Below are 24,980 nucleotides of genomic sequence, written 5' to 3'. Positions count from 1 at the left end.
CAATTTATTTGTTTGCTCAGATTGTTAAGATGTTTTTGTTGGACTGCTAATTGATTGACTGTCGAATGATCTTGAGAATCCACATATATCTTTGATAAGGTGAATGTTTTATCTTTGCACTTCCTTCAGATTATTGTTCTGACCATTCACATGGCTCCTCAAATTTTCATGGGTTTACTGTCATCAGTTGCTTATCAAATAATCAAACATGCCTGTGTTGAAATCCTCACATCTTCAATAACAATGCAGTTTCATCCTTCAGAATTGAATTAGATCTCTGCTAAAGTCAGAAAGCACATCCCTTGCTCAAGTTTTCAAAGAAGGATTCCAAAGATCTCTGTTTGAATGGCCACTATAATACTCGAAGATTTGTCTTCAAACATCATTCTTTAAGTAGTTGCAAGTAACTTCCTGTATCTTTTCAGTATGCAAGAGCTCATCAATAGATGTGGTTGCTGACTCAAGTTTTGACCATTCCATATATCCCAGCATTCAGAGTTATCATCAGCCTGTTTAACATTCACAAATACCAAGGAACAAGTAATTCAATGACGCTTCTGTGGATTATTTGTTTATTCTTGCATGTCCTTTGTGACAAAAGATTTCAGAACTTTGGCTGGGAGTGAAGTGCTACAGCTGGGACTTGATTTTAAAAAGTAAATGTCATAATGCACAGTTTAACCATAAATTTTTGGTAGCAAGCTCTTTTTATTGAATGTGTAGATCTAAGCTTGACACACTTTGAAATAAAAATAGAGTCACTGCTGCTATTTTATTCTGGAAGCTCACACATACACACATGTATAAATCTGCAAGGATATTTGTATTGTGGGCTCTGCTTAAATTCTAAATGGAGTCCTTAATTCTGGAAATTTGGGCTTCATCACACAGCATAACTTCATCAATCCAAAGGAGGAACACAATATCAAAACTCTCTGCAATTATCCAAAAGACTGCAAAGCCACAACTGAAGCTTCTCATTAGAACATAAACCTCAAGAGGACAAGTACATACTTAACTGAACATTAGGTCTGAACCTAACCTCAAACAATCACTGCAGGAAATGTGTCATAATGGTCGGAGAATGTTTCCAAAATTGTTCATAGACTGCTGTATACTCGAAGTGAATGTGTGGCAATGAAAATAAAGGATATTCATCTAGAAATGAAATGTCTAACACCTTAATTCTGCTGAGAACTGCTTTAAACTGTTGCACTTCAGTCTGTTATTGATAATTTATGTAAGTCTTCAAACAATCCTCAAATCCTAGAGTTAGGCTGCATCCCAACTCATAGCAGCGAGTTGTATGTGGATTCTGAGATATAGAGTAAATTGTCTGATCTAAATGGCCAAAATGGAAGTATATCAGGTCTGGTTCATGCTCATTGGATGGACTAAACTTGACGAACCTTGTTAAATAACCTGTGATCTTCTTTATTGATGGACAAACTTTATCCTCTTAATGAAAACAGCTGCTTAGAACCTGTGGCTGCCTGTATGTTTTCCCTATATCCCTCCTTTATTCCTCTCTCAGCATAGCATGGCTCATTTAGAACAAATAGCATAGTCTGCCGCTGGCATGAGGAACTCTAAAATTCTAAATACTTCCATAACTTGGGCAATTCCCTTCTTGGAGTTTCCACACTCCCTAAAAGATTCCAGCGCCTACGTTAATTCCAGCACCATCTTTCTTAAGACCGTGTCTAGTTGGAATATACACCAAACCCTTAATAATAATATTCAATGCAGCACTCCAAGTCGTCCTCATTCTAGCATACAGATTCAATTTAGAGTGGCCAATAGAAAATGAAATTATGTTTACTTAGAAATTATCCATTTTCCTACAATTTTTAAAAAAACTTGTTGATTGTTCAGCTCCAAATGCTCCAAAGATATGAAATATTGCACAAATTCTCTCTGTCTTTAAACATTTATCTCAGCTATGAATCCTGTGTGAATACAGCACTATATCTTTTCTATATTCAACACAAATTGTGATTGTGGGTGAACCATTCCATATTGGCCAGGGAAGGTTTTCACATTGGAAACAAATTTTCGCTGTAGGGTAATTGTTGTAGGTTTCTTCAGCAAACTTGCTCAACCTCCAAAAATGGGTGTTAAGAATATGCAAAATATAAAGAATGAGTTATTTTTTACTTCAAAACTCCCTTTATGAGCAATTTTTGGAATAATAAAATAGTACTATCTGTGTCCTCTTATTTTCCCTCCAAAAAGCAACTTTAGAATCCTTTAAAATAATTACATTTGTCATCTTTTAATTTCTTTTTTTGACAATTTAATATTTAATTAACTATTTAACGATTTAATTACTTTTGCACATCTCCTGAAGGTTGTGAAAGACATTACAAGGGACCAAAGTTGAATTTTGTCCATGCAAGGTGTTCTCAATCTCTTAGGTTAATAGCAAATTTCTCCAAGTTTGGAGAGCTCAGGAAATGCTGCAACTGCATTTTGTCTTCTTTAACATGCTGCAATGGTTAGAATCCATTTCTGACGAAGTTGGCTTTCTCCAAGAATTTTTGAACTTCCCAAGTAATGTAGAATTGATTGAAAACGGGCATTATATCAACATCATTTATATATATCAACATCATTTATATATTCTACTTACAAAATTATACAAATGGTAGCTTTTCGAAGCCATGTATCAAGCTGCAATACAGCAAGCAATGGCCTCTTGTGCTCTTTTCATGGTCCAGCAGATGTGTTCAGGGGAATCAGTGCCTCTTTAACTCTTCCCCTAGGATTGCAAATTCTACTTGGAGTGCAATTTCAAGAGATGAATAAGGTCAAAAAATGGATGCTGGTGATTCCAGTGGGAGCCCCACTGTCTAGCTTCTGCTTGCTTTGCTTCTGTTTGAATGGTGTCTTTCTTCTGTTCATTGAGCAATCTATTCTAAGCAGGTTTTACTATTGGAGTTCCTTTTAGTAAATGTACATTAATCAGTTTCTGGTAACTGTCCTAGGTTTCATTCTCTGACTTCTAAGTATTCTGCGTCTCTTCTCATCTCTTGTTTCATTCTGTAGCTACCTTACTCATTATCTGGTCCTTACAGTTTTTTATAAGGACCCAACAAAATAAAATGACACATGTGAGGAATGATGGTTTCCTTTTGTATTAATTTTATATCAATAGATCATTTCATTTTGCAATTTGATAGGATTGATGTTTCTTGATGTATAGATCATATAGATCAGCACAGACATTTGAGAGATCTAATTTCAAATCCATCAAATTATATATAATGATTTGTGTATTGAATAATAATAGGTAATGTAACACCACCCCTTGACCTTAAGGAAGATGAATTGGACAAGATAATACGAGTTAATCTCAAGGGAACATTGCTTGTCTGCAAGGCGGTTGGTAAGCGTATGCGAGATAATGCGATTGGGGGGTCCTTTATTCTCCTTACAACAATCATTGGTTGTGAAAGAGGCCTTTACCCTGGAGCTTCTGCTTATGGTGCTTGTTTGGCTGGAGTAAATCATCTTGCAAGGGTAAGTATGCCAATTCTTAGTATCATGGTGTCCTTGTGTTCTCTGCTTTGATATAATATTTTTCTAAGACAGTAATGTAAGATATAAAACGTTAAGTCCTTTGGAGATTAAATCTCTAATTCTTTGTACAAGCATTTGGATATATGCCTCCTTGCAATGTCAAACCTATCACTGAGTGAAAGAGTAATTTAGAATCTCTCTAGATGATGAGTAATATTTAAAAACTGTCTAATTTATTAATAAGACAGAAAGTGATCTGAGGAATGCCTAAGAATTTATCTCCTTATAAAAAAATGCCTTAAAACATTTTTGCTTACCACATGGTTAGTTACTCTCTTTGCATCTTGATTTTACAGCAGTTTCAAATCTATCAGCTATAATTTGATTCTCTACAAATAAGTTTAAAGAAACTGTGACACTAAACAACTGGTTAAATATTTTCATGAAGTTTTGGAAATCTACTAATCCTGGTTGCAAATGGTTAGTCTAGTTGGTCATGCACTAAATAAGGATGTGGTTTCTATTGAACACTCTGGGATTTGTGAAGAGATTGCAAGTATGTTTCTTGTCTATATATACTAAATCTAACAGTGATTTGGAGTCATAAAAGATAGTGGGTCGACCCTAAAATACAAACCTTTTGCTTGTCTTGCGAACCCTATATGTGATTTCCATTTCCAAATATCCTTTATTTTTCTGAGGTTGGGAGGCATGGTCAACTGTCAGGAAAATCAGAGATCAATTTTAATGAAGGTTCTTCCTTCAAATTGTCTTAAGCCTACATTGTCCTTTAGAGAAGCAACTACCTTGTAATTCACAAGGATCAGTCCCCATGTCACCATAAAGAAACATTTCTCTTTTGAAAATTTGATACGGATGGGCCCTGTTGGTTCCCAAAACCGCAGATTGGAATCCTACGAACCTTGCTTGCTCGATACTGGGATATCCAACCAGTTAAGGCCAACTTGACGGGATTGATCGATGCGACCCAAATCCCTTGCACTTTTGGCTTTGCAAGGCCAAGGCTGGTGTACCTGATCCTGGACAAAACACTTATATTCAAGACGCTTATAGCAGATTGATTAGAATGTGAATGCGATGAAAATCTTCGTAACAGAAAGAATTATAGAAAGCTTTAAACTTGAAAATTATGAATTAATAAATAAATGTGATAATGTTTTAAATAAAGAATGAACGCAACAAATGAATATATTAATTCCTCAATAGAAAGAAATGAAACAGTTGCCAGCATATGGATTATGAATCAAGAGTAACATAAAGACTAGTGCTTAATTAAACGGGCAATTAGAGTCAATATTATAAGTTGAAGCATACAACTTTATAAAGTTCAATGTACTTAAACTATAAACAGTTTCAACAATTCACTCGCAACAGATCAATTATATGAACGCAATTTTAAACTAGTCTGGGATGCACTTTAATTCTTGCGATATGGAGACGAACTAGACATAAATATGGAAACAATAAAATATTTCACAATATTTACGTTTATCAAGTTTAAAATGCAATAATGACCTAGTGCACTTTTCCAAACATTAAAATATTTATAGAATTTTAAATTTTTTATAAAGGACACAACTTAATAATATTTCAACTTCGAAATTTAAAATAAATAATTATACCAGAAATAAAATCACAATAAAGACATTCCTTACAGATGATCCATCTATTGTAAATTTATCGGGATTGCACAAAATTCACCCAATAAATCAATCCACAGGCTTTGATCGAGAATTCATTTCTTCACCAATCGGAGAATATAATACATCATAAGTGCATAAGACTCAGGTATGTAAAAGTTTTAGGAATATGAATATTGTATCTCCGGTTTGTTCTACATCTTATGTTTATAGACGCTGAAGGGTGTCGGTTATGTTTCCAAGCACCGCACCTTTTCATAATTAAAAAACTAACCAATATTAAACACTTAATATGGTTTTAATTTTGTCAAGATAGAGCCAGCGATATTATGTTTGTAACTTCTATTTCCGTTACGCGTCCACTCAGGCTTCCAGGGAACTACCTATGGGTTTATTAGTCCCTACCTTTTAAAGGCAGGGAACTAATGTTTTTTTTACCCCCCTCTTTTTATTTTCCCTTTGCATGTGTGCACCATTTTCAAAGGTTTTTGCTGGCGATTAAAAAAATGTGATTATAAACTGCAAATTCCAAATTTCTGATTGGTGAAGCACATTTTCTTGGGGTTTTTGTCATTTACCAAAAATTAATATTGAACATAAATAAAAAAGCTGCAAGCTGTCCGAGTAGAAGGAAGTCGGTGTTGAATAATCATCATAATTCTTACATACGGCGTATCATGGATTGAGATAAAATTTACCACCTCTCTACTTTTAAATTATAAAGCACTTGTACTTCCATACAAGTTATACCAAGTGGGGAAAAGTGACGAAATTCGATTTGATTTATGATGGAAACAAATAATGCTATCAATAAATGTTTTCACCTTTTCTATATCCATTATAAACACATCAAAAATCTAGATTTGCTTTTTTCAAATGTTCAATATCTACCCATACTTGGATTGCACGGCAACAATTAATAAATACTGTATGAATCAAATGACTTGCATTCATAATGATTTTGTTAGTTTGAAAAATAATAATAATAATAATAACAAGTTTTATGATAACTCAACAATAGGTAAAACGGAAGTGAATTTTAAAAAATAAAATTACAAATAAATGAAAACAATACTATTAAAGAAAAAATGTTAAATACAAAAAATACAAAAAGATTTTTAATTTGAGACTATTTAGAAATAAAAAAATATAGAATTATAGTTTTTTTTCCAAAACATGATGAAAGAAAAGCGATTTGTAAAATTTATAATCATTTATGTTGTCAATTATTATTTTAATAGTGTTTTAAATTTAAACATTTGAATTCTTTAATTTTCAAAATTTCAAAATTGTAAGAGGATTTTAGAACTATTACAGTAGGGAAAACATTGAGATTAATTCTTAGTGAAAACTATAAGATTTTAAATTTTGTCATTGTCAACTACAATTTCAATAATATCTCAAGACATTTTAAATTTGCCAATTAAATACAAATACAAATAATATATAGAATTAAATATAAATATAAAAAATATATAAATTATCAATATTTTATAAATTTTAATCTCTATAACAAATTGATATATATTATAATTCTCAAAGGCAGGAAGTTATCTGGAAAAATCTTGGAACACTAAACTTCCACAAAAGATGATATCCCAAAAGACCGGGACTCAAGCTTGCAAAGAGCTCTTGTTAAACTTCTCGCTTCAATGGTTCTATTAGAAATGCAACCCAGAAGTCTAGCATATTGATCTCCTTAATTAATTGACTGCCAGTCTCAACACTGATCCCAGTCGGGTAAAAAATCCACGTTATTGTGCTTAAGAGATGAAAATAGGAATTCACAGCATCCTCAAATTCAATCATTTACACCAGCCTCTGAATATTGACGCGTTTGTGTACAATCTCCATTATCGTGGGTAGGTATCCATTAGACTGCTCATGACGGCACACCCCTGGCGAGGATCTTTCTTCTGCATATTTCCATGTGCGTGACCAATCCGTGCTTCTAATATGCTGCTAAAGTCCACAATTTCCATTTAATGAGTATGTTAATTCTGTGCATTTGTTCATCCCGCTTTCGCATCGGTATATGTCTCCCAGACTGCAAATATACAAAATGTGATTAGTTATAAATAAAAACATGAACTCTTGTTGCCCGACTTCTCCATTCTTCACACAGGATGCCATCAGTAAATATTCGATGTCTTTAGCCGGCCACTGGTCTTCAATAACCATTCTATATTTGCACGCCTATGACTCATGCGTGATTCACGGTTATGAAGATTAATAATCCTGTGCCCGTGAAAGTGCGGTGAAATGATAGGTAACAAAACTCTTCAAAATCATGAATCCTGTTTTGAATGAAACTCAACGTGATGCTGATATGCTTCAGGACACTCCCAGAACAGGGTGCTTGATTTTATCCAGACTTGTGATAGAACATCGCTAAATAGATAACGGAAACAAAAGCATGGCCTATGATTCCCCTTCTTCATCACTTCTCATCATAAAAGGATGCGGCAGAGATATTTGGTGTACTAGAATATTCGTGATCTCCAACCTTATCAACTTGCAAGATATTCAACTGGACGATATCCCAACCAAGCTGATATATAATAGCATGAAATATGATCTGCCTGGCTTCCTGGGACTGGTAAAATCAGAGATGATGCTGTGTCTGGTTACACTTGTTCATTGTTTTTATTTATCAATGATGCTCCTGTATTCTGGATGCTATCCATCTCCTTGTGGCTTTCTTAACTGCTTAGTTGTATATATATTGGCACTGTGGTGGAGATGTTGAAGCTAATCATGATCAGCTGAAGACATCAGTAGGCCTGTGTTAACATGTTCACTTGTCAAAATCCAAGGCAGTGTCATAAGAAGAAAGCCAACATACAGAGTCGGATGATAAGATCCTTCAGATCCCAGCAATGAGGAGCCCAACACTCTGAATCCCTGCAAGTTCAAGCATATAATTGCAAAACAAATACTTGATTTTCTCATGTTGAGGGCAACCCCTTGAAGCACAGAACTGTCTGTATTGACAAATGCTCTCTGGTAATCAAAGAACAGTTTCGAAATTATTATGCTCCTAAGGTCTGTACATTTTTTATTGTTGTCAGTACACATGAGGCATGTCCACTGTTCATACTTCCTTAGCAAGTTCTTCGAGTACCAGAGTTCTGGAGTTACATAATCTGATTATATCTTATTTACTGCTCACTGCTAATATGTATTATGCATTATTTTTAACGCATTCCTCTGTTCTGAAAACGTTCCTTCTGCATTTTGGATACTGGTTTGGAAACTCTCCATCATTTCTGGGTGTAATATGCATTTTGCCTCAAAATTCCTTTCCTGGAAATGAGGACTGTGGCTACATTGTGAGCTCAAGACCTTGAGATGGCTGCAAGTGATAAACAACTTCCAATGAATGAACAACTTCTGACAGTTATTGTCATGATAATTTAAATAATGGTTTGATAATCGAACATAAGACATTAACTTGGAAATCTTGCCCAATGGTTGGGAATAATGCCGGAACAATGAGCATACATTACAATCTTCAGAATAGTTATGAAATAGGAGTAAATTCCAAATGACAGTGGCCACTTAAACAATACTATGACTGTCTCAGATTTAGGACACTTCAGCAGGTCGCCTTTGCTGATTAGAGAAGCATTATAAATTCATTTACAACCTTTCATTATACCACAACTTCAAAGTGATTAAAAAATAGAAGACAAATGCTGATTGTACCCTGTCACAGTAATCTCATTCAATCCTAGTCTTCATTGGGATACTGTTGTAATGCATGTGAGAGCCTCCACTTGTAGGGCCTTGTTTGGAAGATATTGTTCTTACTTGGACGTAGTTTGGAAGATATTGTTCTTACTTGGACGTAGTTTGCAAGAAGACCTTCACTGACTTCTCATTAAAAATATATGAGTCAAGTACAGCTAAGTATATATTTTCAGATTCTTCATATGGGATACTTCATCAACTTTTCAACATCATTTCACAAATGTAGACCTAATTTTTTAGGCTCAATCAGGCCCTTCTGGGGTAAGAATTGGTACTTAAGTTATTTATTAAATTTATTTTTTATAATTAGTACAATCGAGTCAATACATTGACCAATTGTAAGATGCTATGCCTGTGTTACCACAAAACCTTTTGCACCTTATAACAAGAAGTTGCTGTGAATGTAAGGATTCTTTGTTTGCAGGTTTGAGTGCAGATGATTTACATCGATTATCACCTATAATCCAACAAGTTGATTTCAAGCAGGAATAATTGATTAAAGCTATGATAATCATTAACAACTGTAATGAATACACCAAAAAATGATACCATTAGATTCAATTCAACACATTACTGTATTTAGTTTTAGATTAAAAACTTGAATCATACAAATATCTTATCTCTTTACCATGAATTAAGGAAATGCAATGATCCAATCTTGTTTGTCACATCTTCTGAACTTCCAGACATAATTCATTTCTGCATTTATATTTTAAATTACCCAGATACTAACAGAAGCTGCCCAAAAGTCCAACATACTGTCATGTCCCTCTCTGTTTGCTATGATACCATATTTCTTATAATCTGGTTGTGATTCTTCTGGTGAATAGAAGTTAAGGGAATTTTAAAAATTATATGTAGCAAAATATACTCTCCAACCAAAATTTGTGGAAGACGTGGCATAAAATGAATAATAACTGCGAGTCACCAACCATCTAAAACTACTCGAACAGACATGATAGTCAATTGGAAGCACATAAAAAGTAAAATCTTCCACATCTGCGTTAATATAGCAACCAAATAGAAATAGACCAAGACAAAGCCAAGAAGCCCTTAACCCATGTGGCTGTAAAGAGAGAGAGAGGACTGGGCAATAACTGCGCTTTAATGAGAGATAAATGTCCATGTTTAAACAAAACTGCACATCCACTTCCTTTACTCCACAAAGCAAACTGGAAATTAAAAATATGCAACTTTTGTGAAACTAAATGTTTAATTTACGCAACGCCTCTCAATCTATAGATTAAACTATGCAACTCTCCTTTAAGGGACTCATCAATTGTGTAAAAGAATGAATGAATGGATTATAAATTACCACCTTGCTCAATTGAAAACACATCCTAAGAAACAACTGTCCTCTCTCTTTTGTTGAACCTTCCTTTTTTATGTTCTTGTGACTGTGATCAATTTTCCTTTCTGTGTGCAAGGACAGCAAGAAGACTAAGTTATTTATTCCCACAAGTAGGACGAGGCTTTGACTGGGAAGTGGAGCAGTGATCTGGGCATTCTCCTTTTAAGTTGATTGTTTCATCCTCAAGAGGAGTTTAGCGTGACCTGGTAGGGTCTGACGCCCATTCCTTGTTCTGCATGTAATATGTATACTGTATGCAGAATGGGTAGTTCAAATTTGAATGAAGTTGAAGCCCATCTGCAACACAAATTTCCATAACATCAGTGTAGGCATACCCAGGCGTATTTCTTATTGCTTTACCATGAATTTTTACCAGATCCGTCATTCTAGTTAGTAGAACAAACTCATAGGTCGTCGCATCTTCTATTTTTTTATCTATCTGCCAACTTTCCTAATGTTTTTTTTTTAGCCTCTCCCACCTTAATAGATTAGTCTGTACGAATAGGAGGAACCATTCAAATAGTATAATCTATGAAGTATGAAGGGGGAAAAGGTTCTAGGACAAATCTTGGAAAAGTTGGACAAATTTTGAAATGATAGGCATAATAGATATAATATACAGAGGGCTCAAATATGTGGTTCAAGTATACAGTTTACATTGTTTCCTGTTCAAGCTTTCATACATTACTCATTAGGGGTATTGAATTAATTTATACATTATTTTTTATCATCCAAGCATTTGAACTTGTTTCACAAGATAAATATTGAGGTCTGAAAGGAAAATGGTTAAATAAAGTTTGCAATATATAATTATAAGGATCTTACAATCATTCCATTCACTTTAGGCTGAAAGATTTAGTACTCCAAAGAAAATTTGCCTGGCCCACTTTTATGGAATAAGAAAAAGGGAAAAAAATAAGAGGGAAATAATAGGTGAAGGGGGGGGGGGAGAGGATAGAAAACTAAACGAGTCATTCAATCGAATTCATTTTATGAGTTTTAAACATTTGAGGCATTAAAAGTCTCACAATGGTTGTTTCTCAAATCAATTTGATTAGACATGCCTTATAGATGAAGATAATACTAGAGTTAATGTAACTAATGCAAGTAATTAAGAGGCTAAAGTAAACTAAATACCCCACAAAAACTTCTATATTAGTTTGAATTACTTTTATGTTCATATTAGTTTAACAATAACATCCAACCACTTACATCTTTTGTATGGGGACAAATGCGTCCATTTACTAACAATCAAGAAATGTGATTGGGGACATACACATCAAACCACAATATAAAAGGTTTGAGAACTAAGTCCTCATCACATATGCGGCTATCATTGTAGATCAGTGCCACTCGGATCACAAATGATATGAGATGGTTGCCACTGCCACTTGTAAACCATTCTTGGCTCTAGTCTTTTTGGCACGAAATGGCAAATGGAACATTGATTATTAATTCCCCTTGTTGGTTCCCAAAATCGCAGAGTGGAAATCCAAGACCCTGCCATTTCTCCAATAGGATTTCACAATCAGTTCTGGCCAATGAATGAGAATCACCTTGATTCTCCTGCACTTTAGGCTCCATTATACCTAGGTAGGTAGACCTTCTCCTCGGACCTGATCACTTGGTTTATAGCTTTTCTATAGGAAATTAAAGTTTTGGAGAGCTCTTTGGTTGGAAAAGTCGTTGAACTCAATTAAAATGAAACTGAATGCTTAGTGTTTGAATTGTATGAATTGTGTAAGGTTTTAACAATGGATTTGATGCTTGTAAGAAGGAAGTTATAGATTTTCTAACTTCAATAATAAAAAAGTCAGTGCCTCTGCTCATTTAGGCAATAGAGTCAACTAGAATGAAGATTTTCATGTACAACTATATAAAATTCTAAGCACTTGTATTGTCAACAATAAAATAATCAAGATGCGACAAATCACATATATATGCAATCTTAAATCAGTCCAGATTGAACTTTAACTCCTCTGGTAGGGAGACATACTAGACACAGATACAGAAACAATTTGATATTTCACTATATCTATGATGATCATATTCAAGATGCTAAATGATTGTGTCCACTTTTCTGATATTTAAATTGTATACAAAATTTTAAAAATGATTATAAAGGACAAATCATTTGCAATTTAAATCTCATGCCTCTAATAATAAACAAATGGCTTTTTATTTTATTATTAAAATAAAATAATTGAAATCATATTACAAAGTCCTATTAAGACTCACTTTCCTTCCGTACAAATAAATATAGTACATCCTCTTATAATTGCTTGTTCGAATGTATCTCTTGTTGTCTTCAGTAGTGTCCTCCATTTATATCTTGTTATTTCAACGTTGTGACTCTTCAAAATGAACTATCATGTCTCTTAAAATATATTCTACTTTTAATTAATTAAATCCCTTTATTTTGTTTATTGTTTTACCTGATTATCGGCTATGGTAATTAAAATATTTTCTTTCATAATATATTCTGAAGCGAACCTTTGTCTTTTATTGTTCATTGATTTTACATTGGCTATGACCTGGAAATCTTCATGTGGAGTATTAGGCATGATATTCTTCAAATCGCTATATACCTATGTTCTCATGTCATCTTAATATACTTCAATCATGTTATGTGGATTCCAGCGGCTCCTTTGTTTTTATTGTGCATGAGAGGGTATTGGCACATATTCAAAACAAAATACATTTGACTCCATATTGTATTATGTGTTGCGTTGTCCTAGATTTATTTCACTGGTACATGGATGGTGATGCGGAGAAATTCAATCATATCCTTCCCTGTGGTTGTAATTGTTCTCATCGAAAGTGCAGAGACGAACATCTTCATGTTTGGAATTCACCACCATTGAATTCTTCATGCACAACATCTATTTTTGTATCGAGCGTAGTCTTGGTAGGTTTGATAATAACAATGCTTTCTCATCCTCATCTGTAGACCACAATAGAATCACTTATTATTATGAATAATGATTTGTTTGTCTTTATTTGTAAATCTCTAGCATGCTGTAATGACCCCATCTTTTAGCCTTCGCGTTCTCCAAAGTCTAAGTGGAGTATAAGAGGAAATTGAATTAATTTATCATAAAGTCATTAAATGAATTAAAAATAAAAATTAAAAGGTGATTTTATATTTAATTAATTTAATTAATTATTGTATTACAAGGGAGAAGCTTCTAGAGTGTGTATTAATTATTTGAAAGGTGGAAGCCTCTAGTGATTTAATTTTCTAGAAGCACAATTAATTATTGTATTGCAAGGGAGGAGTTTCTAGAGAGTGCATTAATTATTGGAAGGGGGAAGCTTCTAGCACTTGCAATTAATTAATGTTTTAGTTCCTTCTAGAAGGGTGAAGGAAAAGGATAAATAGGGGTGAGAGTCTCATTGTTTAGCATCGGATGATTGTGAATTGCATTTGATAAGAGCTTGGATGTGTGAGTCGCATATCTTTCTTGGCATTAGAGGACATTCATCCTCTCTTGTAACATTCTAGACGTCATTCCCTTGGGGTTTGGCCTTTGGAATACATTGCTATGTACTTGATTTTATCATTTGAGAACTAATAATATTTTAGCAGCGGTTCAATTTTCAATTTGCTTCTTGCTCATGTTATGTGGATTGAAATCTATGCAAAGACATTAGTTGGTTCAGTTATTGGGCATCTCCAGGGTGCCCATTACAATGGTATTAGAGCTTGCATGCAAAGTGTTTCACGAACTTATAACCGGTGGGTGCCCATTACAGTGGTATTAGAGCTTGCTTGCAAAGTGTTTCACGAAGTTATAACCGGTAGGTGCCCATTACAGTGGTATCAAAGCTATAAGTCCTGCCATCCTGTGGAGATCTACAACATCTATGTTTGAGCATGCGACAAGGGCTTTATAATTTCCGCAATAACAGAGCAAGACAAGGTAGGAGTTCAGACTTGCAAAACAAACTGAAGTAATCCCGACAAGATTATTGCTTCTTAAACACCAAAAATAACTCTTTATTCTTCAGCTCTGATACCACTGAGATGACCCTAGCTATAAAGGTCACTAAATCCCAATATTGTACTGTGGCAATTCGTCAAATAGTTTGCAAACAGGCTCTGATACCACTGTAGTAACCCTGACAGGTTATTGCTTTCTCCAGCACAAAAAAAACTAAAACTTCGGAAAGTCATCAAATATTTGCAAACACAAAATGATGATACCAAAACTCACCCGTTGGACTAATTCAACAGGAAGAAGAATAGACCTAAATAACCAACTTTCCTTGTTTCAATAACAATCCATCTACTACAAATCAGTTTGGAAGATGCATTTCCTATTTTTCTAAGATAATTAGAGGAAGCATCAAAAGAACCTGAAACTCGAGCTATATCCTTTCTTGTATGGGGAATGTCTCTTTTATTATCTTGGGCAGAAGAATGCTTATCCCCTGAAACAAAATCCTGATGACTTGCATCCTTTTTAGTGTTCAGAAACCGACCACCATTCCCCCTTGCTCGTCGGAGAGCATGGAGATATCGTAACTCATGAAGATATGGCTGAACTACTTATCTCTGCCTCCTCACGTTGATGGCAAATGGTATCAACTAATATGGTGATCGCAGGCCGCAGGTGAAGGTCGTTTGGACTGCACAGTCACCTAGGGTGGAGAGGGCAGATCCCACACAACTCGTAATGAACAATAATGAGTAATGTCACCAAACTCGCACATTTGATAACGCTGCCCTTCTTCTGAATGTGAATCCAATTGTTGGCTTACCCGCCTACCAATTTCGTGCGTCTGTCACCCGAGATTTTATGAATCGCGACCACTGCCTGGAGTCAGGATTTCAACCCGTGTCTATTTTCTTCTCCACTGCCGTCTATACCTTGAACGTCTGCTGCAAGTGGATCCTCAGTTGGATCAAGAAGGGCCCGGCCAGCCCGACCAAGCAAATCTGAACCCGACTCCTGATGAAATTGTGTGTCAATCTGCTCTAACCCTCAGTGTTGTTAACGGAAACAGAGTCACTGATGCACTTGTAAACCATCTGACTCCATCAGTCCATCTCCCGAGCCGATGTGTCTCAGCTTCATGAATCGGAAGCTTCAACTGCTCCTTCGGTTGCCAAGACTGATTGCTGTCCTTCGATTTCCAAGTCTCTGCTGCTATTAATTGGCTTGAAACCCGTTGCCTTGGCTCTGATATGGAAGATATTCTTATAAGCCCGGTTCTCTTCCTTTATGCATTTTTTTTTAATTGCTATCGGCCTCTATTAAATTGAATCCTTAATCTGATGTCAGCAATATCCTGCAATAATGTGTGAAATGTCGACTAACCTTATCCTTGTTGATCCTTAAATGAATAGTGATGCAAAAACCATGAAGTTGGCCTTAAGCCACAAATGATCGCTCCGATGAAATGACTAAGTGTCACCTCCAATCTGCAATAATTCGGATGATATTTCACACCCTCAAAATTGCGAACCAATTGAGAGTTATCGTTCTCAATGGTCAACTGTGACAATTGTAGAAACCCTAGGTTCCACAATGCACCTGTGATTGAATCACAACCTGAAAACAAAAGAGAGATAATCAACTGCCTGATTCGAATGGAGCCCCGGGGTGCCTATTTATTCTTTTCTCTCCACCTTCTCCAGAGACTTCTAGAACATTTTTGATCTTATCCCACAAGTGACTTTATTAAATATTTTCCAAGTCACTTTATTAAATACAAGGTTATCTTTTAATATTATTTATTTAATTAAAATAACTAATTAGTCGTCCTTGGACAACCATTAATTAAATTAATTAAATCGAATTGTCACCAGAAAATTGGGGACATGACACAAACAGGGTAGTTCATCCATGCAGAGGGACATACAATCCAGTCATATAGACACAGAGGAGATATTCTTTGAACAAGACAGCAGTATGGGTGACTGAGATGATAGGAATACCGGTCCAGATCAGGAAAATGTAATGTTCAGGTTATTGGATACATTAGAGGAGGGGCAGTGTATGCAACAGGAGCTAAATAGGTGAATGGATATGATTTTGCAGCTTATGGCTAGACATATGGGCATCAATATTAATCCAGGTGATGCGAACAATGGAAACAACAATAATAGAGACAATGATAATGGAGGCTGAGGCAACATTAATGGTAATAATGGACATGACAACAATGGGAATGAGGCTGATAACTTTAGACATGTTGCACCCTTAGCTCAAACAGTAAGCTCGAGACCTCTTCTACCCACTTTTCTACCCAGAGATCCAGTTCAACCAGTTAATGAACCACAGATTACGGAGTTACAAGATCAATTCAGAAGGGATTGGGAGGCTAGTGGACCGGAGTTTAAGGTAGACATTTCTCTCAGAGATTACTTGGACTTGAGAATGAGACACATGCCCAGATCAGGAGGAAGAAGTCAAAACCTTGAGTTGAGAAAGAAAGTTGGGAAACTTTCTTTACCTTATTATGATGCTTCAGGGAAGATGACCGCACGAGCTTGGGTGCAAAAGATGGATACATACTTCCAACTGAATTCTATGCTTGAAGAGGAGGCTATAAAGTATGCGACTATTCACTTGGATGGACTGGCACATGAGTGGTGGCACCATGGCATGATAACCTTGGGACATAATCAGATCACATCTTACGAGGAGTTCACTAAGAAGCTCATAGAGAGATTTGATAATAGGGATCCTGAATTACAGTTTACGAAGTTGGCACAACTCAAGCAGTGGGGATCAGTTGAGACTTATATTAGTGAGTTTCAGAGGTTAGCTATGTTGGTCACAAATATTTTAGAGAGGAGGTTGGTAGTGTTGTTTATGGATGGACTCTTAGAACCCTTGCGAGGATGGGTCAAGGGGCATGACCCAGCTACATTGCATCTTACGAGGAGTTCACTGAGAAGCTCATAGAGAGATTTGATAACAGGGATCCTGAATTACAGTTTACGAAGTTGGCACAACTCAAGCAGTGGGGATCAGTTGAGACTTATATTAGTGAGTTTCAGAGGTTAGCTATGTTGGTCACAAATATTTTAGAGAGGAGGTTGGTAGTGTTGTTTATGGATGGACTCTCAGAACCCTTGCGAGGATGGGTCAAGGGGCATGACCCAGCTACGTTGCAGGAGGCCTTAAATGACACCTTGAATGATTTAAGAAAGAAGAAGTTATGTTTTCATTGCAGAGAGCCTTGAGATTTATCTCATAAGTGTCCTCTCAAGGCAAATCAAATGGAGTATTTCTCAGCAGAAGAGTCACAGTCAAAGAGGGAGGATCAACACTCTGATTTAGATGAGGATAGCACTACAGAGGAGAGCAACATTTTTGAGGATGAGAAGTCATTAGCACGATTAACAGGGGCTCAGAAGGCAATCACATTTAAGGACAGAGGTACTATCCAAGGGCAGAAAGTGATCTCACTCATTGACACTGGGGATACACATAATTTTATAGATGCACAATTGGTAGCCAAGAGAGGTCTATAGACTGAGGAGCACGTCGAATATAGATTTATGGTAGCTAATGGTGACAAACTATTATGCACTCGAAAGATATCTAATCTTCACATGAAGTTTGGAGATGGCTATGAGTTGGAAGATGAGTTCTATGTGGTAGACATAGGAGACTATGATGTCATCATCGGCATGGTATGGATGGCCTTGCTAGTAGAGTTCACACTTAACCTAGCAAAATTGGAGATGAAGTTTTAGCATGAGGGAAGAACTGTTGTACTTAGAGGACTTTTAGATGGGAGTTGCAAAGTAGTTTCCGTAAGGAGAATGCAGAGACTTTTTCGGCATAATAACATATAGTGGGTAGCAAAATGTTTCACTATGCCAACTTCACAAGAGCCACAGGTGAAGAGTCATCCACCAGATATCCAGGAGATACTTGACAGGCACACTAAGGTATTTAGCGAGATTTCGCATGTGGTTCCTCCTGACAAGGGAATAGAGCATGTTATTGAGCTCGAGGAGGGAGCCAAACCAATCATGATTACTCCCTATCATCATCCTAAGAAACATAAGGATGAGATAGAGAAGGCAATTAAGAAGTTGGAAATAGGGCATATCAGGCCTTGTAAGAGCCCCTTTGCTTCAGCAATATTGTTGTTAAAGAAGAAATATGGGACGATGCGCATGTGCATCGATTACAGGGCATTAAATAAGAAGACCATTAAGAACAGATATCCCATCCCACGAATAGATGCGCTGATTGATGAGTTACATGGTGCATGCTTTTTTACAAAGATTGATCTATGGTCAGGGTATCATCAGATCAGGATGAGGGAGGAGGACATTGAGAAGACAACTTTTCGGTGTCACTATGGCCACTTCGAGTTTTTGGTTATGCCATTTGGGCTAACCAATGCCCCTGCTATGTTCCAGAGTTGCATGAATCAGGTATTCAGGGAGCAGCTTAGGAGATTTGTTTTGATTTTCTTTGATGACATTTTAGTTTTCAGTAAGACTTGGGAGGAGCATTTACAACATCTTGAGATGGTGCTATCCACTTTGGAGAAAGAGTCACTGTATGCCAAGGAATCTAAGTGCGAGTTTGGGATGACTGAGCTACTATACCTTGGGCATATCATTAGCGCAGATGGAGTTCAAGTAGATCCTGAAAAGATTAGTGCTATTGTTGATTGGCCTACTCCTATGAATCTTAAACAGCTTAAGGGATTCCTTGGTCTTTGTGGATTTTACAGGATATTTGTTAAGGGATTTTCACAAACCGCTGCACCCTTGATAGACCTTACCAGGAAAGGGGCCTTCACATGGACAGAGGCAGCTCAGAGAAGCTTCAATCATTTCAAGAAGGTGATGTCATCATGTCCGGTACTAGCTCTACCATATTTCACAAAGCCATTTGAGCTTCATTGCGATGTGTCAGGAGATGGGATTGGGGCGGTCTTGATGCAGGAGAAGTATCCCATTGTTTTTGAGAGCAGGAAGCTCCGTGGAGTGGAGAGGAGCTATTCCATCTATGATCGGGAGATGTTGGCTATAATGCTTGCATTGGCTAAGTTTCGGTCCTATCTAATTGGGGGAAAGTTTGTTATCAAAACCGATCACAACAACATCAAATACTTCATGAGCCAACGTGATTTGAATGATAGATAACAGAAGTGGATTACAAAGTTACAGGCATATGATTTTGACATTGAGTTTGTCAAAGGTAAGAAGAATGTGGTGGCAAATGCTTTATCTAGGAGACCTCGTATTTGTGCTCTACCTGAGATTATAGGAGATTGGAGAAATAAAATCACAGAAGAGTATGCGAGGGACACTTGGGCTTCTGGAGTGATTGTAGGCACCATACATGATGATTGTTATGTGGCGATGGATGGATTGATAAAGTTTCAGGGTAGGATATATTTGATTCCTTCATCACAGTTTAGGGAGGTAATATTGAAGGCATTTCACAATGCACCTACAGCTGGACATCTAGGGGTCTTTAAGACCTACAGGTAGATCCGTGAGCGGTTCACATGGAAAGGGCTCAAGGATGATGTTTAGAAGCATGTCATGGAGTGTGCAATTTGTCAGCAGAATAAGGGAGAGCACACATATCCTGCAGGGTTGTTACAGCCTTTGCCCATTCCGGATAGGAAATGGGAAAGTATTTCTATGGACTTCATCACCGGGTTATCACGAGTACATGAGAAAGATTGCATCTATGTGATAGTTGACCGGTTGACAAAGTTTGCTCACTTCTTTGCTATTCCATCCACTTACACATCAACATAGGTGGCCGATCTTTTCTTCAGAGAGATATTCAGGTTACATGGGCTACCTAGTTTCATTGTTAGTGATCGGGACAATAAATTCATGAGTACTTTTTGGCAAGAACTGTTTAGGTTGTGTGGTACAAATCTTACACCTAGCACTAGTTATCATCCACAGACAGATGGGCAGACAGAGATTGTGAATAAATGGGTAGAAGGATATTTGAGGAACTATGTGACTACACAATAGAGGGCTTGGGTCAAATGGCTACATATGGGAAAGTACTGTTATAACACCACTTATCATATGTCCATCAAGATGACTCCATTCATGGCACTGTATGGTTATGAAGCACCTAGTTTCATGGATCTAGTTTTGGGGGATACTAGAGTGCCCAAAGCAAAACACTTCTTGCAGGATAGTCAGGATATTTTGAGGGTGCTCAAGGAGAATATACAACAAGCCCAAAATAAGCAGAAATTGTATGCTGGCCAGCACTGGATTGAGCGCAGTTTTGAGGTTGGGGATATGGTTTACCTGAGGCTACAACCATACATACAGTCATCACTCAAGAAAAGTGGAGCAGAGAAGTTGAAGCCTAGGTTTTATGGTCCCTACAGAGTGATTCGCAAGGTGGGCGAGGTTGCTTACGAGATTGAGCTTCTAAAGGGCAGTCAGGTGCATACTGTGTTTCATGTGTCAAGGCTTAAGAAAGCCATCGGTCAGAGAGTTGTGCCTTCAACAGAATTACCACCATTAGATGAGGAGGGAAAGCTCGTATTAATTCTTGAGGCTATTTTGGATACTAGGGAAAGGACTCTGCGAAGCAGGTTGATTAAAGAATATTTAGTCAAATGGAGATATCTGCCAGAGGAAGATGCTACTTGGGAGAGTGAGCAAGTGCTACAGCAAACAAGATTGAGATTGCTTGAGGACAAGCAATTTCAAGGAGGAGGGACTGTAATGACCCTATCTTTTAGCCTTCACGTTCTCCAAAGTCTAAGTGGAGCATAAGAGGAAATTTAATTAATTTCTTATAAAGTCATTAAATAAATTAAAATTAAAAATTAAAAGGTGACTTTATATTTAATTAATTTAATTAATTATTCTATTACAAGGGAGAAGCTTCTAGAGTGTGTATTAATTATTTGAAAGGTGGAAGCCTCTAGTAATTTAATTTTCTAGAAGCACAATTAATTATTGTATTGCAAGGGAGGAGTTTCTAGAGAGTGCATTAATTATTGGAAGGGGGAAGCTTCTAGCACTTGCACTTAATTAATGTTTTAGTTCCTTCTAGAAGGGTGGAGGAAAAGGATAAATAGGGGTGAGAGTCTCATTGTTTAGCATCGAATGATTGTGAATTGCATTTGATAAGAGCTTGGATGTGTGAGTCACGTATCTTTCTTGGCATTAGAGGACATTCATCCTCTCTTGTAACATTCTAGACATCATTCCTTTGGGGTTTGGCCTTTGGAATACATTGCTATGTACTTGATTTTATCATTTGAGAACTAATAATATTTCAGCAGCGGTTCAATCTTCAATTTGCTTCTTGCTCATGTTATGTGGATTGAAATCTATGCAAAGACATTAGTTGGTTCAATTATTGGGCATTTTCAGGGTGCCCATTACAGTGGTATGAGAGCTTGGGTGCAAAGTGTTTCACGAACTTATAATCGGTGGGTGCCCATTACAGTGGTATCAGAGCTTGCTTGCAAAGTGTTTCATGAAGTTATAATCGGTAGGTGCCCATTACACATGCACATCACATATGATACTGCAACGATGAACCTAGACATTAGAGGGGAGAGATGACCAAATCGAGTGATGTAAACTTCGTCGATTCCTATCAACACTGGCTACTAAGTCACAAGGTTCGAATTCGAATTCGAGTTCGACAAGTATAAAATTTGATTGAAGTTCAGGAAGAGTAAAAATTCGGAAAAATACTTTGAATTATATTTGCCTTATGTATTTTTAATTATTTTTAAATGTATGCAATATATCCCATAAATTATCAAAATAGTTAAAATTGCTAGATAGACCTGATAACTTTATAAGCACGATGACACATTTACAAAGGATAAAACATAAGAAACATGTGAAAGCACAACAACAAATGTGTTTAATATTCAAAGTTACTGTCAAAAGTCAAGACTTCATAACTTCAAAAAAGCTCCAAGTCATCAAGAGCACTTGGCTCAGATAGTGTAGCATCATCATTAGTATCACTACCCAATTCCTCATAAAAGAAGTTAGGTTCATCTGCGTATGGTATTGCCATGTCTTCTAAAGCTTGTTTTTGTAAAGATGACTCATTTGCTGATTTGTTCACGAGCAATTTTAAATTGCTGCGAACATAGACAAGATCTCCCAACTTTCCAGACAACAACTGGTTCCTTTTTTTGGAATGGATGGGGTCAAAGCAACTCCAATTTCTCTCACGAGCTGATGAACTTGCTTCTTGACTCAATATTCAAATGACAAATCACTGAAGTTCAGGAGTTTCTGCGCCATAGCTCATCCACATCTATAACTAGGTACCTCATCTCGTGTCATATCATATTTGGCTTCTCCTATTCCAAACATCCCTTCCACTTTCCTATATTTCCAACATTGTTCTCTACTTAGAGATGCAATTGATGGATCTTGTTCAAACCTACTAATGGCTTCATAAACCCCTGCCATAATTTCAGCATCGCCTTGTCTATCAATGTGAAATAGTTTAGGCTCCAAATAGCAAGCCATTGTATGTAAAGGAGTGTGCATCATTCTCCTTTTGGAATCAACTGTCTCCCATATTTTTGTGAACTCTGCTTCTATATTATTTAGTGCTTTTTGAATAGCTTCCTTGCAGCGATCCATGCTTTCATAAAGCATTCCAAGGCAAGGAGTGTCCCCATCAACCATACGGAGCACATCAACAATTGGCTCGCATATATTTAAGACCTTTGCCCCACTTTCCCAAAAGCTGCTATTTAAAACAATTTTCTCTATGATCTTTCCCTTAGCTTTTTTAGAGAGAGTAAAATTTTCCCTCTCATTGGAACAAATTACAGATCTCAAAGCTACTTTCTTTTCAACCACTCTTTTCAAAGTGATATTAAATGAAGCAAACTTTGTATCACAAGGCCTCAATAACTCCCTAGATGCATATTGCCTATAAAGACTCAATGTGAGACGGTGATTTCGTATGAAATTCACAACTGCTCTTCCTCTATGAATTATTCATGTATCCAAGGGGATTTTGCCAAGTCACGAAGCAACAAATCCAAACAATGAGCTGCACATGGACTCCAATTAATTTGTGGGTACTTCTCTACAATCAACTTCCCAACGCCCACACAATTTGCTGTATTATCAGTAACCACTTGAACTACATTTGCAACCCCTACTTCAAGAATTGCTTCCTCTAATATCTGAAATATATATTCAGAAGTTTTTTTGTGATTCATAGTGTCAATAACCTTCAAGAAGACTAACCTTCAAGAAGACAACCCCTTTAGGACAAGCCACTAAAACATTGATCAACGGCTTTTGACACATATTCGACCATCCATCACTCAATACAATGCAACTTGTTGCCTTCCAAGAAGCTTTGACCATAGATAATTTCCCGGTCACTCTATCTTTTGACCTCTCTAAGAGAGTTGTTCTCAAAGCCTCAGAGGTGAGAGGTATGCACCCTTTGCCAAACTCTATAGCCTTTTGAAATGTAGCACGAAAAAAAGGATTTTAGCTACATTGAATGGAATTGCACTTGTATAGATTAAATCAGCTAGTAAATCATCCACTTGTTGTTTCTCACATGGTTTCGAAAAGGCGTTCAATGTTCCCCTCTCTTTTGATGCCTTTACAACTTGAGGTAGACATGAAGATGAAAGTATAGTAGATGTGAATCTACAAACATCATCTTCAATTCTTTGTTTCTTTTGTGCCTTAATTCATCTTTTCAGAAATATAGGATGTATGCTCTTTCTTTAAAATCGCTTTGAGCTCTTGGGTCACACTTGGACATGCAGTAACACCTCCAGCTTTACTCCTGTAATACCAAGCAACTGATCCATGACCCTGTAAAACTTCTAGTAATAACTTTTGGACACAAGTTAAATTGAGCTTTATTAGCACCATTATGAGTCACATGTTTCCATGCCTTCGAAGTTAATTTGTTGGGAGCCATATTACAATCTATTGAATTAAAAATAAGATTATATATTATATCTAAAACATTAACTATACGTTGTTTGAATAAAAAAAATATTAATTATTTTAAACTTTAAAACAAAATAATCAATAAATTAAAACATAATTTAAAGATATTATTCTAAAATAAACCAATGTTATATTACATATTAATATTAAATTAAAATTAAACATGTTAGAGCTCAACATTTAACACTTTTATAATTACATTATTTGAAATATACATTTATAAAACATAATAAAATATAATTTTATTTATTTATTAAATTTTAATAAATTTTTTTATAACAAAACAAAATATTAATATATATTTAATTCAATATAAACTCTAATATTTTAAATTTTAATGAACTATGATATTAACAAATTAATAATATATCAATGTTTTAAATTATAGATTTTTCAAAACAATAATTAACCATTACAAACTATTATAATGTAAAAAAGAAATTGTGATTAAAACAATCACTAATGATTATCCCTTAATAATGATTATTATCTCTTATAAGAGATTTAATTTTCTAATAGTATTAGATAACCATTACTAATTCAAAATAGTTCTCTAATTAATTTTCTAAACTTTATATTTTAAAATACTTTTCTAAAACCATAGACTTAATAATACTAAAACAAAAAAAGAAGCCTAAAGGTTTTCCTAATTGTTTTAGCTCTCCCGATACCTCATGGTGCAGCACGGGCATAAGCAAAAGTCAAGACGGAAGTTGTAGACCCAGCTTGCAGTGGTGACGAAAGTTCG

General features: G+C 36.0%; 1 protein-coding gene across 1 annotated transcript in view; it reads left to right on the top strand.

Annotated features, from left to right (window-relative positions):
• Positions 1 to 24,980, top strand: part of LOC149538791 (NAD(P)-binding Rossmann-fold superfamily protein) — an 86,196-nt gene that overhangs the window by 5,658 nt on the left and 55,558 nt on the right. Inside the window, exon 3 of the mRNA XM_089800107.1 lies at positions 3,293 to 3,522. Coding sequence (XP_089656233.1) covers positions 3,293 to 3,522 — 230 coding nt within the window. The remainder of the gene's footprint in view (positions 1 to 3,292; positions 3,523 to 24,980) is intronic.

The sequence above is a fragment of the Cupressus sempervirens genome, chromosome 9, assembly GCF_028749045.1.
Source record: "Cupressus sempervirens isolate cs-2001-9-10 chromosome 9, ASM2874904v1, whole genome shotgun sequence".
NCBI lineage: Eukaryota > Viridiplantae > Streptophyta > Pinopsida > Cupressales > Cupressaceae > Cupressus > Cupressus sempervirens.
The sequence above is the reverse complement of the archived record's forward strand: the minus strand, read 5'-3'. Positions and strand labels throughout refer to the sequence as shown.